Here is a 17391-nt window from a genome sequence, read left to right as displayed (position 1 = left end):
TCCCTATGGGTGAAAATAGAGACTTTTACTCCTACTCCTATGGGTGAAAATAGAGACGTTTTACTCCTACTCCTATGGGTGAAAATAGAGACGTTTTACTCCTACTCCTATGGGTGAAAATAGAGACGTTTTACTCCTACTCCTATGGGTGAAAATAGAGACGTTTTACTCCTACTCCTATGGGTGAAAATAGAGACTTTTACTCCTACTCCTATGGGTGAAAATAGAGACGTTTTACTCCTACTCCTATGGGTGAAAATAGAAGCTATGGATGAAGCCTGTTTAGTCATAAGAGTCCCACCTAGTGGACAGATACGTAGGAGAGCTCATGAGCTGTCCTAACCAATTAAGAGTTACCAGCAGGTGTCTTGATAATAGACAACGACAGTGGTTCCTGTGTCAGTGGTTCCTGTGCCACAGACAAGAAATTACTTTGATTTTTTGATATTTCTATGTGATCAAACTAGAAATAATCTAGACCTACATGCAACAGTACCACTGTTTTTGACAATGATTTCACCAGGCCCTATTTCACATGATACAGTATACACCTAAATACCTAGAACCACTAAGCTCATAAATAATCACATTTTTAATTTCAATTATTTCATTAACCTACATCATGTTACTTCAAGCAGAATATCACGTTGTAAAAAAAAAAGTGGCCTAAAAATTTGACATGCCTATAAATTGGGCAATTGACAGCATCTAAGTGCTATATTAACTTGAATTGTTTTCTGTACAAATGTAAAAACCTACTCTGAGCTCTCGAAGTTATTTAAATGTTTTAACTGATTTTAACAGGATTCCGAGGACTTTTTCTTAGACGCTTTGTGGATACGGGCCCTGATTGGATTTAAAGTTAGGTTAAATCCTGTCATTATCAACCGGATCAACTCCAGTCTGAATTCTTCATCCCACTCCCACCCGTAGGTTTCATACCGCTCCCCGCTGGCTTTCTATCCATCTCCCTCCCGCTCCCTGAAGAACTGTTCCAGAAACCAAACGCAGTCCCTCAATGTTATTTTAGGCGTATGTGGCGCAGCTGGTTGCCAGCCACGGTCCCAGCTAGTTTTGCGCTCTACAGGCAATATCAAAACGCGCAGAAGTAGCCTAAGAAATAGGCTACATGACCAAAGATGCTCACGTGAGATGTTATATATTATCTGTATTACCGGGCTCTATCAGCCAATAGGATGGACTGTAGATGCTCACGTGAGATGTTATATATTATCTGTATTACCGGGCTCTATCAGCCAATAGGATGGACTGTAGCTTGAAAAAAGCAGAACTGGAGAGAGAGTGGAACCTTGCTACGTTTTTTTCCATATAGCCTACCTTTTAGGAGCGGGATAATTTTCAGACGGAGACAAAATACAATAAATAAAATAAATAATAATTAATATGTATTAGAAAGGTGTAACTATGGTAAATGCAAGATACATTTTTATTTTCAATGACGCTCAAATGTTTTGATTGCACCTCAACTTAAGTTGTTTTTTTAGTTCCCTCAACTTCTTTCCATTATCAATATTTTTTTACAGCCACTGTAGCAAACTACAGCCTAATCATCTTTCAATTAATTTCCTGGGAAAGATAACTGCCACGTGATTCTCTGTCCATGTATAGGCAGCCTAGTCTATTTCAATTAGACATACAGTGGGGCAAAAAAGTATTTAGTCAGCCACCAATTGTGCAAGTTCTCCCACTTAAAAATATGAGGGAGGCCTGTAATTTCCATCATAGATACACTTCAACTATGACAGACAAAATGAGAATCACATTGCAGGATTTTTAATGAATTTATTTGCAAATTATGGTGGAAAATAAGTATTTGGCCACCTACAAACAAGCAAGATTACTGGCTCTCACAGACCTGTAACTTCTTCTTTAAGAGGCTCCTCTGTCCTCCACTCGTTACCTGTATTAATGGCACCTGTTTGAACTTGTTATCAGTATAAAAGACACCTGTCCACAACCTCAAACAGTCACACTCCAAACTCCACTGTGGACAAGACCAAAGAGCTGTCAAAGGACACCAGAAACCAGAAATTGTAGACCTGCACCAGGCTTAGGAAATGGAAGACATACAAGACCACTGATAATCTCCCTCGATCTGGGGCTCCACGCAAGATCTCACCCCGTGCGGTCAAAATGATCACAAGAACGATGAGCAAAAATCCCAGAACCACACGGGGGGACCTAGTGAATGACCTGCAGAGAGCTGGGACCAAAGCAACAAAGCATACCATCAGTAACACACTACGCCGCCAGGGACTCAAATCCTGCAGTGCCAGACGTGTCCCCCTGCTTAAGCCATTACATGTCCAGGCCCGTCTGAAGTATGCTAGAGAGCATTTGGATGATCCAGAAGAAGATTGGGAGACTGTCATATGGTCAGATGAAACCAAAATAGAACTTTTTGGTAAAAACTCAACTCGTCGTGTTTGGAGGACAAAGAATGCTGAGTTGCATCCAAAGAACACCATACCTACTGTGAAGCACGGGGGTGGAAACATCATGCTTTGGGGCTGTTTTTCTGCAAAGGGACCAGGACGACTGATCCGTGTAAAGGAAAGAATGAATGGGGCCATGTATCGTGAGATTTTGAGTGAAAACCTCCTTCCATCAGAAAGGGCATTGAAGATGAAACGTGGCTGGGTCTTTCAGCATGACAATGATCCCAAACACACCGCCCGGGCAACGAAGGAGTGGCTTCGTAAGAAGCATTTCGAGGTCCTGGAGTGGCCTAGCCAGTCTCCAGATCTCAACCCCATAGAAAATCTTTGGAGGGAGTTGAAAGTCCGTGTTGCCCAGCAACAGACCCAAAACATCACTGCTCTAGAGGAGATCTGCATGGAGGAATGGGCCAAAATACCAGCAACAGTGTGGGAAAACCTTGTGAAGACTTACAGAAAACGTTTGACCTCTTGTCATTGCCAACAAAGGGTATTTAACAAAGTATTGAGATAAACTTTTGTTATTGACCAAATACTTATTTTCCACCATAATTTGCAAATAAATTCATTACAAATCCTACAATGTGATTTTCTGAATTTTTTTCTCCAATTTTGTCTGTCATAGTTGAAGTGTACCCATGATGAAAATTACAGGCCTCTCTCATCTTTTTAAGTGGGAGAACTTGCACAATTGGTGGCTGACTAAATACTTTTTTGCCCCACAGTATATTTTTAATTTTATAAATATATTCGGCTCTTCCGATATGCAAGCCGGCTCCCAACGTTCACCTACAATGACCAATCACTAGAAGACCAATCACAAACGACCAATCACTAGAAGACAGAATAGGAGGTGGTGTGCGAATGGGCGGGAGGCGTCGAGGTTAAACCGCCTAGGCCTCTCTCCCTGGCACATCTAAAACCATAAGCCCCATCGACCTCCACAGCCTCAAATTCTGAGATATTTACCTATTTTTTAACTCTATTGAACTGCCACTTCATTACAATGGATTTAATAGCAAAGACATCAAATTGCTTGGAGGACTAAACACCAGGGCGCTGCTATAACTTATTGAATTTCCTGCCTGCAATTACATCAGCAAACGGCCCCTCTATTTACCTGTGTAGACAACTCCATCTATTTCTATTGACACGTTGATGCTGCTAATGCCGCTGGTAGACAGGTTCAATGGAGTCTCTTGTCTGTCATCTGTCAGGAGGAGAGAGAGGGGAAAACTCAATATCAGCATTTAGAAAGGGAACACAAGGAGCAGGAGAGGAGCGCTCGGGCAGAGTATCGGCGATAACTCCTAGAGTGACAGGGTAAGGAGCAGTTTATTAAAAGAGTTCTGAGAGAGAGAGAGAGAGAGAGAGAAAGACAGAGACAGAGAGAGAGAGAGAAAGACAGAGACAGAGAGAGAGAGAGAGAAAGACAGAGAGAAAGAGAGAGAGAGAAAGACAGAGAGAGAGAGACAGACAGACAGACAGAGAGAGAGAGAGAGAGAGAGAGACAGAGAGAGAGACAGAGAGAGAGAGAGACAGAGAGAGAGAGAGACAAACAGACAGACAGAGCTGTCAACAGATGTAGCAGTGATTTGTACATGTCAGTAATGGCCAGTGGGTTATCTCCCTGAGGAGACTGTGTCAGATGGATGAATCATAGCAGACAGGCAGGCAGGAGGACTTGGATAGAAGTGTACTTGTGAAAACCAGGCTTGGCGTGCAGTGATACAATCAAAACAAAACAAAATGATAATAACATAAACACACACGGTTTAATTTCAGGTTAAATATCAAAATCATTCATTTGATATTACTGTATCATTTAATAGTTTAGATTTGAAAACCTTTATTTCGTAGCAGCATCACTATTACAGAACATTTTGCAGGCGTTCTCCAGCCTGTCGGGCCGTATTTAATAATAGTGTTTTGATGTCATCTGTAAATTAGTGTTTATATGTTGGGTTCCAGCCCAGCCAGACTGGTCGGTCGGCCAGTATAGGAATTTACCAGTGAAAGATTCTGACTCATCCTACCATTAAGCTTCAGAGCAAAGCCCACGATTATAATTACTGCCTGAGAGGCAGTCATGTAGAGAGAGAGAGATGAAACCACACCTGAGCAGATAGGCCCCTCATTCTTCCTTTAGGCTCTTTTACTCAGTAAAGTATGACTTATGTCTTGACGTAAGAACCATCAACAGAGCGGGCGGGCGGCCGCGCTGCAGGTTCTGACTCATGACATCTAGTATTTTCCCTCTCTGATAACGGAGCAGTATTTCTTCACAACAGTCATCAGACACCAGACGGCAGATTGTATGATTCATGTTACGACAGTGGCTCAGGTATTTCACAATGATACACCAACTATCATATGGTGAAATACCATTACTTGCCGTGGACATACCACCAGCTATGCTACACAGCTAAACCCCCCAGGTATATAACAGTATCAGTGACGCACCAAGCACATGTCGGTAGAGGAATACATAGCACGCGTTGTATATAAATCACTCAGTTAATGAAGTCCTACACCTCCAACCTACAGATACACAACATAATGAGTCAAGGATACGGTGTTATTTTTGGGGGGGGGGTATATTAAACTCTTAACAACTTGATAGCACAAACGCAGGTGAAATTGGGGTTTATCTCGATATTAAGCAAGTGGGTTTAGGGTGTGTTACAGGGGCGTTATCTCTAAATTACACTCACTGATCTCAAAGTGCTCCTCTGTGTGTTTTGAAATGATTCATGCTTGTGTCACAGGTATACATCATAATTGCATCAGTTTTACAGCACTGGACCTAATGACAGATAGACGTGTGTTCACATTAATGAAGTAACTGTGTTGATTGGTCACATTAATAAAGTAACTGTGTTGATTGGTCACATTAATAATGTAACTGTGTTGATTGGTCACATTAATAAAGTAACTGTGTTGATTGGTCACATTAATAAAGTAACTGTGTTGATTGGTCACATTAATAAAGTAACTGTGTTGATTGGTCACATTAATAAAGTAACTGTGTTGATTGGTCACATTAATAAAGTAACTGTGTTGATTGGTCACATTAATAATGTAACTGTGTTGATTGGTCTAATTAATAATAAAGTAACTGTGTTGATTGGTCACATTAATAAAGTAACTGTGTTGATTGGTCTAATTAATAATAAAGTAACTGTGTTGATTGGTCTAATTAATAATAAAGTAACTGTGTTGATTGGTCTAATTAATAAAGTAACTGTTGATTGGTCACATTAATAAAGTAACTGTGTTGATTGGTCACATTAATAAAGTAACTGTTGATTGGTCACATTAATAAAGTAACTGTGTTGATTGGTCACATTAATAAAGTAACTGTGTTGATTGGTCTAATTAATAAAGTAACTGTTGATTGGTCACATTAATAAAGTAACTGTGTTGATTGGTCACATTAATAAAGTAACTGTTGATTGGTCACATTAATAAAGTAACTGTGTTGATTGGTCACATTAATAATGTAACTGTGTTGATTGGTCACATTAATAACTTAACTGTGTTGATTGGTCTAATTAATAATAAAGTAACTGTGTTGATTGGTCTCATTAATAATGTAACTGTGTTGATTGGTCTAATTAATAATAAAGTAACTGTGTTGATTGGTCACATTAATAATGTAACTGTGTTGATTGGTCTAATTAATAATAAAGTAACTGTGTTGATTGGTCTCATTAATAATGTAACTGTGTTGATTGGTCTAATTAATAATAAAGTAACTGTGTTGATTGGTCACATTAATAAAGTAACTGTGTTGATTGGTCGCATTAATAAAGTAACTGTGTTGATTGGTCACATTAAAGTAGTAACTGTGTTGATTGGTCACATTAATAAAGTAACTGTGTTGATTGGTCACATTAATAATGTAACTGTGTTGATTGGTCACATTAATAACTTAACTGTGTTGATTGGTCACATTAATAATGTAACTGTGTTGATTGGTCTCATCGCTCAGCCTCTCAGCCATATAGATACAATACACATGTCATTTAATAATATGCGTTTGAAAGTGAATAAAGTGTTAGATTACCTCTCATCCTCTCACCTCCGTTGTTTAACTTGATGGGCAGCTGCGTTGCCATGGCGAGGAGGTTCTGCTGCAGCGCATGCTGCATGAGCCTCTGTTGATCCATCGACATCCTCTTCTTTTCCGGCGGCTCCCCGCTCTCCGGCGGCTCCCTCAGCTGCTCCAACGCTGCAGCCGCCCCATGGTGCCCTCCCAGAGACATCTCCCCAACACGGCCCGGCAGACCTCCCGACATCAGGCCGTCCTCTGAGAGAACACAAAGAAAAATATACCTTATTGATTTACTGTACATTTTTTCTTTCATTCAGATCTCAGAAATGCATCTTTTGTTTTCAACCCCAGAATGAGCATTCTGTAGGCTACTGTAGACATGGTCACAAACTGATTATAGATGGCAGTAGAAGTGATTATAGATGGCAGTAGAAGTGATTATGGATGGCAGTAGAAGTGATTATAGATGACAGTAGAAGTGATTATAGATGACAGTAGAAGTGATTATAGATGACAGTAGAAGTGATTATAGATGGCAGTAGAAGTGATTATAGATGGCAGTAGAAGTGATTATAGATGGCAGTAGAAGTGATTATAGATGGCAGTAGAAGTGATTATAGATGGCAGTAGAAGTGATTATGGATGGCAGTAGAAGTGATTATAGATGGCAGTAGAAGTGATTATAGATGACAGTAGAAGTGATTATAGATATAGAAGTGATTATGGATGGCAGTAGAAGTGATTATAGATGACAGTAGAAGTGTAGTAGAAGTGATTATTATAGTGATTATAGATGGCAGTAGAAGTGATTATAGATGGCAGTAGAAGTGATTATAGATGGCAGTAGAAGTGATTATAGATGGCAGTAGAAGTGATTATAGATGGCAGTAGAAGTGATTATAGATGACAGTAGAAGTGATTATGGATGGCAGTAGAAGTGATTATGGATGGCAGTAGAAACATTAAGGATCTCACTAATGGTTATACTCAAAGTTTGATATTCAAACTTTGTGGGAAATTATAGCATGAGCAGTCAAAACATGAGAGGCTAATTTTTTACAAGGAAATCAAATTTCCTAAGCATTGTGTCTTCACACCACCCTGTGTTTAAAATGTCATTACATTCACCAATCAACACTGTCAGCTATATCCTTGCCTGTGAAGCCCTATTTGTGCAAAGCAATGATGCGGCACGTGTTTCCTTGCAGGTAACCATGTTTGACAGAGGAAGAACAATGTTTCCAAGCACCACCCTCCTTTTGAAGGTTCCAGTCTGTTATTCAAACTCAATCAGCATGACAGAGTGATCTCCAGCCTTGTCCTCGTCAACACTCACACCTGTGTTAGGAAGTGCAGCTCAGTTTCCACTTCCATTTTGTGGGCAAGGTGCACATAGCCTGTCTTCTCTTGAGAACCAGTATGCCTATAGCAGCCTCTCTCAATAGCAAGGCTCACTGAGTCTGTACATAGTCAAACCTTGCCTTAATTTTGGGTCAGTCACAGTGGTCAGGTGTTGCTGTCCTGGGGCTCTGTGGGGTCTGTTTGTGTTTGTGAACAGAGCCCCATAATTAGCGGGTATCGGCCTAATTCTGCTCTGCACTATTTGGTGTTTTATGTTGTACACTGAGGATATTTTTGCAAATTGTCAATTTGGTGTTTGTCCCATTTTGTGAATATGCCTCAGGACTACCTGGCATGATGACTCCTTGCTGTCCCCAGTCAACCTGGCCGTGCTGCTGCTCCAGTTTCAACTGTTCTGCCTGCAGCTATGGAACCCTGACCTGTTCAACGGACGTGCTACCTGTCCCAGATCTGCTGTTTTCAACTCTCTAGAGACAGCAGGAGTGGTAGAGATACATTTAATGATCGGCTATGAAAAGCCAACTGACATTTACCCCTGATGTGCTGACCTGTTGCACCCTCGACAACTACTGTGATTATTATTATTTGACCATGCTGGTCATTTATGGACATTTGAACATCTTGGCCATGTTCTGTTATAATCTCCACCCGGCACAGCCAGAAGAGGACTGGCCACCCCACATAGCCTGGTTCCTCTCTAGGTTTATAATCTCCACCCGGCACAGCCAGAAGAGGACTGGCCACCCCTCATAGCCTGGTTCCTCTCTAGGTTTCTTCCTTGGTTTTGGCCTTTCTAGGGAGTTTTTCCTAGCCACCGTGCTTCTACACCTGCATTGCTTGCTGTTTGGGGTTTTAGGCTGGGTTTCTGTACAGCACTTTGAGATATCAGCTGATGTAAGAAGGGCAATATAAATATATTTTATTTGATTTTTGGCAGTGAAACGAGGCTACTCAGGTGAGAAAAATTTATTTATTTATTTATTTGAAAATGTGAAGAATGTTTTTTTTGTAAAAATATTATTTGTATTTTATTATAAAAATAAATAAATGTGAATCAAATTTTTATTTGGCATACCCCCGATGGCACTGTGCGTACCCCTGGGGGTACACATACCCCAGTTTGAGAATACCTGCTCCAGGGCAATGGTGTCTAGATGGAATTTGTATTTGTGGTCCTGGCAACTGGACCTTTTTTGGAACACCATTATTTTTGTCTTGCTGAGATTTACTGTCAGGGCCGAAGTCAGACAGAATCTGTGTAGAAGATCTAGATGCTGCTGTAGGTCCTCCTTGGTTGGGGACAGAAGCACCAGATCATCAGCAAACAGTAGACATTTGACTTCAGATTCTAGTAGGGCGAGGCAGGGTGCTGCAGACTGTTGTAGTGCCCTCGCCAATTCGTTGATATATATGTTGAAGAGAGTGGGGCTTAAACTGCATCCCTGTCTCACCCCACGGCCCTGTGGAAAGAAATGTGTGTTTTTGCCAATTTTATCCGCACACTTGTTGTTTGTGTACATGGATTTTATAATGTCGTATGTTTTTCCCCCAACACCACTTTCAATCAATTTGTATAGCAGACCCTCATGCAAAATTAAGTCTAAAGCTTTTTTAAAGTCAACAGAGCATGAGAAGACTTTGCCTTTTTTTGTTTGTTTGTTTGTCATCTAGGGTGTGCAGGGTGAATACGTGGTCTGTCTTATGGTACTTTGGTAAAAAGCCAATTTGATATTTGCTCAGCATATTGTTTTCACTGAGGAAATGTCTGCTGTTAATGATAATGCAGAGGATTTTCCATAGGTTGCTGTTGCCGCATATCTCACGGTAGTTATTGGGGTCAAATTTATATCCAGTTCTGTGGTTTGGGGTTGATCAGTGCTTTGTTCCAAATATTGGGGAAGGTGTCAGAGCCAAGGATTATGTTAAAGAGTTTTAGTATAGCCACTTGGAATTTGTGGTCTATATGTTTGATCATTTCATTGAGAATACCATCAACACCAGGACGTTTTGGGTTGGAGGGTTTGTATTTTGTCCTGTAGTTCATTCAATGTAATTGGATAGTTCTCTCTCTCTCTCTCTCTCTCTCTCTCTCTCTCTCCCTCCCTCTCTCCCCCTCTCGTTCCTCTGTGATGCAGTGAGGAAATTGGCAGCAGGGCATCATGAGTATGAGGAAGTCCTGCAAGATGTTTCCGCTTCCCAGCAATGACCAGACTGCCCGCAGGTTTTATGTGAGTGAATGGACGGCAGTGTGCCATTGTGTCTTGGTGGGGAGCAGTGATTGTGAAATCATTAGACCCATGAAAATAACTTTAACTTCTCCTTCTGTGGTAGGTGTTATCACGCTATCTTGTCTCTCAAATAGATAGTGCAGTACATTAAATCTTGCTTTGTGTTGGTGAGAAATATCTGTTGATGGAAGAGGAACTGAATGGTGTGGCAGCACTATGAGGTAAAATAAAGAACGGAATGGTGTGGCAGCACTATGAGGTAAAATAAAGAACGGAATGGTGTGGCAGCACTATGAGGTAACATAAAGAACTGAATGGTGTGGCAGCACTATGAGGTAACATAAAGAACTGAATGGTGTGGCAGCACTATGAGGTAACATAAAGAACTGAATGGTGTGGCAGCATGAGGTAACATAAAGAACTGAATGGTGTGGCAGCACTATGAGGTAACATAAAGAACTGAATGGTGTGGCAGCACTATGAGGTAACATAAAGAACTGAATGGTGTGGCAGCACTATGAGGTAACATAAAGAACTGAATGGTGTGGCAGCACTATGAGGTAACATAAAGAACTGAATGGTGTGGCAGCACAGTAAAATAAAGAACTGAATGGTGTGGCAGCACTATGAGGTAACATAAAGAACTGAATGGTGTGGCAGCACTATGAGGTAACATAAAGAACTGAATGGTGTGGCAGCACTATGAGGTAACATAAAGAACTGAATGGTGTGGCAGCACTATGAGGTAACATAAAGAAAATGAGGTAACATAAAGAACTGAATGGTGTGGCAGCACTATGAGGTAACATAAAGAACTGAAACATAAAGAACTGAATGGTGTGGCAGCACTATGAGGTAACATAAAGAACTGAATGGTGTGGCAGCACTATGAGGTAACATAAAGAACTGAATGGTGTGGCAGCACTATGAGGTAACATAAAGAACTGAATGGTGTGGCAGCACTATGAGGTAACATAAAGAACTGAATGGTAACATAAAGAACTGGCAGCAATGGTGTGAGGTAACATAAAGAAAAGTGGCAGCACTATGAGGTAAAATAAAGAACTGAATGGTGTGGCAGCATGAGGTAAAATAAAGAACTGAATGGTGTGGCAGCACTATGAGGTAACATAAAGAACTGAATGGTGTGGCAGCACTATGAGGTAAATAAAGAACTGAATGGTGTGGCAGCACTATGAGGTAACATAAAGAACTGAATGGTGTGGCAGCACTATGAGGTAACATAAAGAACTGAATGGTGTGGCAGCACTATGAGGTAACATAAAGAACTGAATGGTGTGGCAGCACTATGAGGTAACATAAAGAACTGAATGGTGTGGCAGCACTATGAGGTAAATAAAGAACTGAATGGTGTGGCAGCACTATGAGGTAACATAAAGAACTGAATGGTGTGGCAGCACTATGAGGTAAAATAAAGAACTGAATGGTGTGGCAGCACTATGAGGTAACATAAAGAACTGAATGGTGTGGCAGCACTATGAGGTAACATAAAGAACTGAATGGTGTGGCAGCAACTGAATGGAACTAAAGAACTGAATGGTGTGGCAGCACTATGAGGTAACATAAAGAACTGAATGGTGTGGCAGCACTATGAGGTAACATAAAGAACTGAATGGTGTGGCAGCACTATGAGGTAACATAAAGAACTGAATGGTGTGGCAGCACTATGAGGTAACATAAAGAACTGAATGGTGTGGCAGCACTATGAGGTAACATAAAGAACTGAATGGTGTGGCAGTAACATAAAGAACTGAATGGTGTGGCAGCACTATGAGGTAAAATAAAGAACTGAATGGTGTGGCAGCACTATGAGGTAACATAAAGAACTGAATGGTGTGGCAGCACTATGAGGTAACATAAAGAACTGAATGGTGTGGCAGCACTATGAGGTAACATAAAGAACTGAATGGTGTGGCAGCACTATGAGGTAAAATAAAGAACTGAATGGTGTGGCAGCACTATGAGGTAAATAAAGAACTGAATGGTGTGGCAGCACTATGAGGTAAATAAAGAACTGAATGGTGTGGCAGCACTATGAGGTAACATAAAGAACTGAATGGTGTGGCAGCACTATGAGGTAACATAAAGAACTGAATGGTGTGGCAGCACTATGAGGTAACATAAAGAACTGAATGGTGTGGCAGCACTATGAGGTAACATAAAGAACTGAATGGTGTGGCAGCACTATGAGGTAACATAAAGAACTGAATGGTGTGGCAGCACTATGAGGTAACATAAAGAACTGAATGGTGTGGCAGCACTATGAGGTAAAAAAGAAGTAGAAATGCTGTGGTTTTGAGTGGGGGGGGGGGTCAGGCTGAATGAATCCCAGACAAACCACAACACTTCCTTTTTGTCATTCTATTTCATTCTCTATATTTAAATTACCTGCTAGGTGAGCCTGGAGTGGGTGGAGCCAACCACATCCACACCAAGCAACTACAACTCATTGTATTGATGGATCTTCACAGCTACCTTTACCTCTACCACAGCAGCAGCATACCAGGCTCTTCTTGTCACACGACAGGAAGCAGGAAGCAAAGTACTCTGTGTCTCACCTTTCTTGATGTTGTGTCCCTGGGTCAGGTGTACTCCGTTGTAGGTGGACATGGCCAGGTGAGACATGCTCATCTTGGGGGAGGAGAGGATGGAGGGAGTCCCTACTGGAGAGTAGTTAAAGATGGCCGACCCGTAGCTCTGACGACGTCCCTCACGGCGGTTGCTGTCGATAGCTACCTGGAGCTCTCCGGGGGAGCTCAGACCCCTCTTTTCACATTCGTAAGGGTAGAGGTACTTCATATACCTGCAGGAAGAGAACAGGAACAGTATGAGGAGGACATTTCACAACATTTTACTGCAAGAGAATGGTGACTGTTAACAAGGCTACATTATGTCATTTATTACAGATGGTGACTGTTAACAAGGCTACATTATGTCATTTATTACAGATGGTGACTGATAACAAGGCTACATTATGTCATTTATGGTGACTGTTACCAAGGTTACATTGTCATTTATGGTGACTGTTACCAACGTTACATAATTACAGATGGTGACTGTTAACCTCTTGAGCTTATGGCTGAATACTGCCCCCTTTGGAGGAAGTGCGTGCCCATAGTAAACTGAAAATATTTTTTCCAAAATTGCTAATATATGCATATAATAATAATTATTGAATAGAAAACACTCTAAAGTTTCTAAAACCGTTTAAATTATGTCTGTATGTAAAGCAGAACTCTCAGGGCAGCCTTTCTCCCAAACTCTCTCGTCAAGAGAAAAGTTGGGTCAACTTTGACGTCATCGCCCCCACCCTTCCCAGGCAGCTACCGATCTGGGAACAGTATGTATTTGTTCAGCGCGATGTCTGCTTTCAATTGGCACGTTCATTGTTTGAATTTCGCGCTCCCTCATCCTTTGGCGGGCGAAAATGCCCGGGTCACATACATGCACTCTATTGCGCGCTGCCGATTTGGGGAACGTTCTTTTCCAATAGACACCAGTTGAAGCCGGTTCGTTTGTTTGCGATTATCATTGTTTTACATGATAAAAACATCATTTTGCTCGATTCTGCACTTAGTTTGACCAGTTTAGTCGACATATAATATGTAATTTTGAAGTTTTGATGCGCAAGAGTGCGGGACCAGAAGGAGCAGAAGTTATTTTGGGTGCATTTCAGCTGAAGCTGTTAGCATATGCTAATACAAAGACGCACAACTTGAAACCAAACGATGTATTGGGTAAGTATGACTCCTTCTACGTCTTCTGATCGAAGAACATCAAAGGTAAGGGAATATTTATGTGGTTATTTTGGGTTTCTGTGGACTCCAAACGTAGAGGAGACACTGCTAATATCTGAGCGCCGACTCATAGCATAGACTAGTGAACGAATTCTGTAACGTTAAAAATAAATGTAACACAGCGGTTGTATTAAGAAGAAGTGTATCTTTGTAACTATATGTAGAACATGTATATTTAGTCATGTTTATTGCTTGTTATCTGACGTTATCTGTCGGAGCTATCATAATTTCTCCGGACATTTTGAGTAGCATTTTTGAAATGTCGTCATTGTAAACAGAGATTTATGGATATTAATGGCATATTATTGAAAAAAAAAAAATGTACTGTGTAACATGTAATATTACTGTCATCTGATGAAGATTTTCAAAAGGTTAGTGAATTATTTATTTTTTAATCCTACTTTTAAATTTTATATTTTCTGGGACAAAATGGCTGCCGCTTGCCTTTTGTTTCGGTGGTGGTCTAATATAAATGTGTGCTATGTTTTCGCCGTAAAACATTTTAGAAATCTGACTTGCTGGGTAGATGAACAAGGTGTTTATCTTTCATTTGAGCTATTGGACTTGTGTAGGTGTGGAGGTTAAATATTTCTAAGAATATTTTTTCGCATTTTGCGTTATGCTAATGAGCTTGAGCCGTAGTCACGATCCCAGATCCGGGATGGGTAGCATCAAGAGTTAACAAGGTTACATTATGTCATTTATTACAGATGGTGGCTGTTAACATCCAACCTATACAAAATATAATGTTAAGTGTAAATAATAGTAAACAACATCTTGGCTGTACATTTATAATAAATTGTTTATAATCATAGTAGTTGTATTACTTTAGTATGGAGCTCAGACCCTTCTTTGCACATTGATAAGGGGACGTCATATACTCTGGAAACAGTTTAACAAATGAAATCACCAACTATTTCTGTGTCTCCTGACCGCTCCTGTCTCCTGACCGCTCCTGTCTCCTGACCGCTCCTGTCTCCTGACCCCTCCTGTCTCCTGACCCCTCCTGTCTCCTGACCGCTCCTGTCTCCTGCTCCTGTCTCCTGACCGCTCCTGTCTCCTGACCGCTCCTGTCTCCTGACCGCTCCTGTCTCCTGACCCCTCCTGTCTCCTGACCCCTCCTGTCTCCTGACCGCTCCTGTCTCCTGACCCCTCCTGTCTCCTGACCCCTCCTGTCTCCTGACCGCTCCTGTCTCCTGACCCCTCCTGTCTCCTGACCGCTCCTGTCTCCTGACCCCTCCTGTCTCCTGACCCCTCCTGTCTCCTGACCGCTCCTGTCTCAGCCTCCAGTATTTATGCTGCTGTAGTTTATGTGTCGGGGGGCTGGGGTCAGTTTGTTATATCTGGAGTACTTCTCCTTGTCACGTTCTGACCATCGTTCATATGTGTTTTCCTTGTTTTAGTGTTGGTCAGGACGTGAGCTGGGTGGGCATTCTGTGTTGTGTGTCTGGTTTGTCTATTTCTATGTTTGGCCTGATATGGTTCTCAATCAGAGGCAGGTGTTAATCATTGTCTCTGATTGGGAACCATATTTAGTTAGCCTGTTTTGTGTTGGGTTTTGTGGGTGATTGTCCTTAGTGTCGTTGTTCCTGTCTATGTGTTAGTTTACACAAGTATAGGCTGTTTCGGTTTTCGTTACGTTTATTGTTTTTGTAGTGTTTGTATTTAGATTCGTGTTACGTTTGTTTATTAAATTATGGATCGCAATCTAGACGCTGCATTTTGGTCCGACTCTCCTTCACACCTAGAAAACCGTTACACTCCTGTTCTATTCGGTGTCCTGTGTGAATCTAAGTGTGCGTTCTCTAATTCTCTCCTTCTCTCTTTCTTTCTCTCTCTCGGAGGACCTGAGCCCTAGGACCATGCCCCAGGACTACCTGACATGATGACTCCTTGCTGTCCCCAGTCCACCTGGCCATGCTGCTGCTCCAGTTTCAACTGTTCTGCCTTATTATTATTCGACCATGCTGGTCATTTATGAACATTTGAACATCTTGGCCATGTTCTGTTATAATCACCACCCGGCACAGCCAGAAGAGGACTGGCCACGCCTCATAGCCTGGTTTCTCTCTAGGTTTCTTCCTAGGTTTTGGCCTTTCTAGGGAGTTTTTCCTAGCCACCGTGCTTCTACACCTGCATTGCTTGCTGTTTGGGGTTTTAGGCTGGGTTTCTGTACAGCACTTTGAGATATCAGCTGATGTACGAAGGGCTATATAAATAAATTTGATTTGATTTCTCCACACACATACTTTTTCAGGGTTAACATTCTGAAAATTATCGGGGAGCAGTCTCTGCTGCAGTAATTGACTTGCTTAAATAAAGGTGAAATAATTACATCAAATTGTCTATTGTTGTCTGTTCCCTAGCATTTCAACTTGGTTAACACTACATAAGCCCTGCTCTCTAGGATGGCCAGAAGAACAGGAAACTGCATTGAGGATGATGCAATGGCTTCCTCTCCACTGTGATCTGGACTAGACAGAGTGAAGGGTTGATGTTTAACCTCTCTGCTGTTCTCCTCTCCACTGTGATCCGGACTAGACAGAGTGAAGGGTTGATGTTTAACCTCTCTGCTGTTCTCCTCTCCACTGTGATCCGGACTAGACAGAGTGAAGGGTCGATGTTTAACCTCTCTGCTGTTCTCCTCTCCACTGTGATCCGGACTAGACAGAGTGAAGGGTTGATGTTTAACCTCTCTGCTGTTCTCCTCTCCACTGTGATCCGGACTAGACACGTGAATCCCCCTCTACTCCAACCCCATCATTACCATCCATCATGGCTGTAATGGTAGTAATGCTCACACCATCAGAGCAGAAAATATATGTTATTGTGCCTATCAATACTCAGCTAAATCCTAATGACAGTGTTGTACAGCAGTGGTGATTCAATATGTATTTATGAGAAGAACAGCAGTCTGGGTGTTAGATAACTTATAGAACATTATTTATAGAATATTATGCTGACATATTATTCTGAATTAAATGTAGTGTCACGGGGAAAAAAGTTTCATTTCCTTAACCTGCTTATTAAGTACCACACATTTAGAGACGACATTTCAATCTGGGAATCAGCTTTGACTCCTTTGAATCTAACACACGCATATCTAACACATTAAACGTATGTTTTATGCGGTTCCAACACACAAGTTGTTCTAGTACTCTGCAAGGCTACTGGTTCTGCTTCACTACTGTAGGAACAAAACGGAATAAGGTAGAAGTCAAATAAGCCGAAGCAGGTTATCTCCAGTTGTTGCCAGTTATCACCAGCAGTGTCACTCACTGTGTTAATGTATGGTGTACCCGAAAAGAGCTTCACTCACTGTGTTAATGTATGGCGTACAGAGCTTCACTCACTGTGTTAATGTATGGTGTACAGAGTTTCACTCACTGTGTTAATGTATGGTGTACAGAGCGTCACTCACTGTGTTAATGTATGGTGTACAGAGCTTCACTCACTGTGTTAATGTA

At 41.4% G+C, this 17391-nt stretch overlaps 1 protein-coding gene across 4 annotated transcripts in view; it reads right to left on the bottom strand.

Annotated features, from left to right (window-relative positions):
- Positions 1-17391, bottom strand: part of LOC112249411 (AT-rich interactive domain-containing protein 3A) — a 141066-nt gene that overhangs the window by 5667 nt on the left and 118008 nt on the right. For 2 of the 4 annotated variants that reach the window (XM_042320218.1, XM_042320216.1), the window contains 3 exons: positions 12686-12930; positions 6544-6771; positions 3580-3669 (listed from right to left, as the gene is read on the bottom strand). In XM_042320218.1, the coding sequence (XP_042176152.1) occupies positions 3580-3669; positions 6544-6771; positions 12686-12930 (563 nt within the window). Of the gene's footprint in view, positions 1-3579; positions 3670-6528; positions 6772-12685; positions 12931-17391 lie in introns of all 4 variants that reach the window. The other 2 variants (XM_042320217.1, XM_042320215.1) reach the window with 1 other exon arrangement.

Source organism: Oncorhynchus tshawytscha, linkage group LG04 (genome assembly GCF_018296145.1).
Source record: "Oncorhynchus tshawytscha isolate Ot180627B linkage group LG04, Otsh_v2.0, whole genome shotgun sequence".
Taxonomy (NCBI): domain Eukaryota; kingdom Metazoa; phylum Chordata; class Actinopteri; order Salmoniformes; family Salmonidae; genus Oncorhynchus; species Oncorhynchus tshawytscha.
This window is presented reverse-complemented; position numbering and strand designations above follow the sequence as displayed.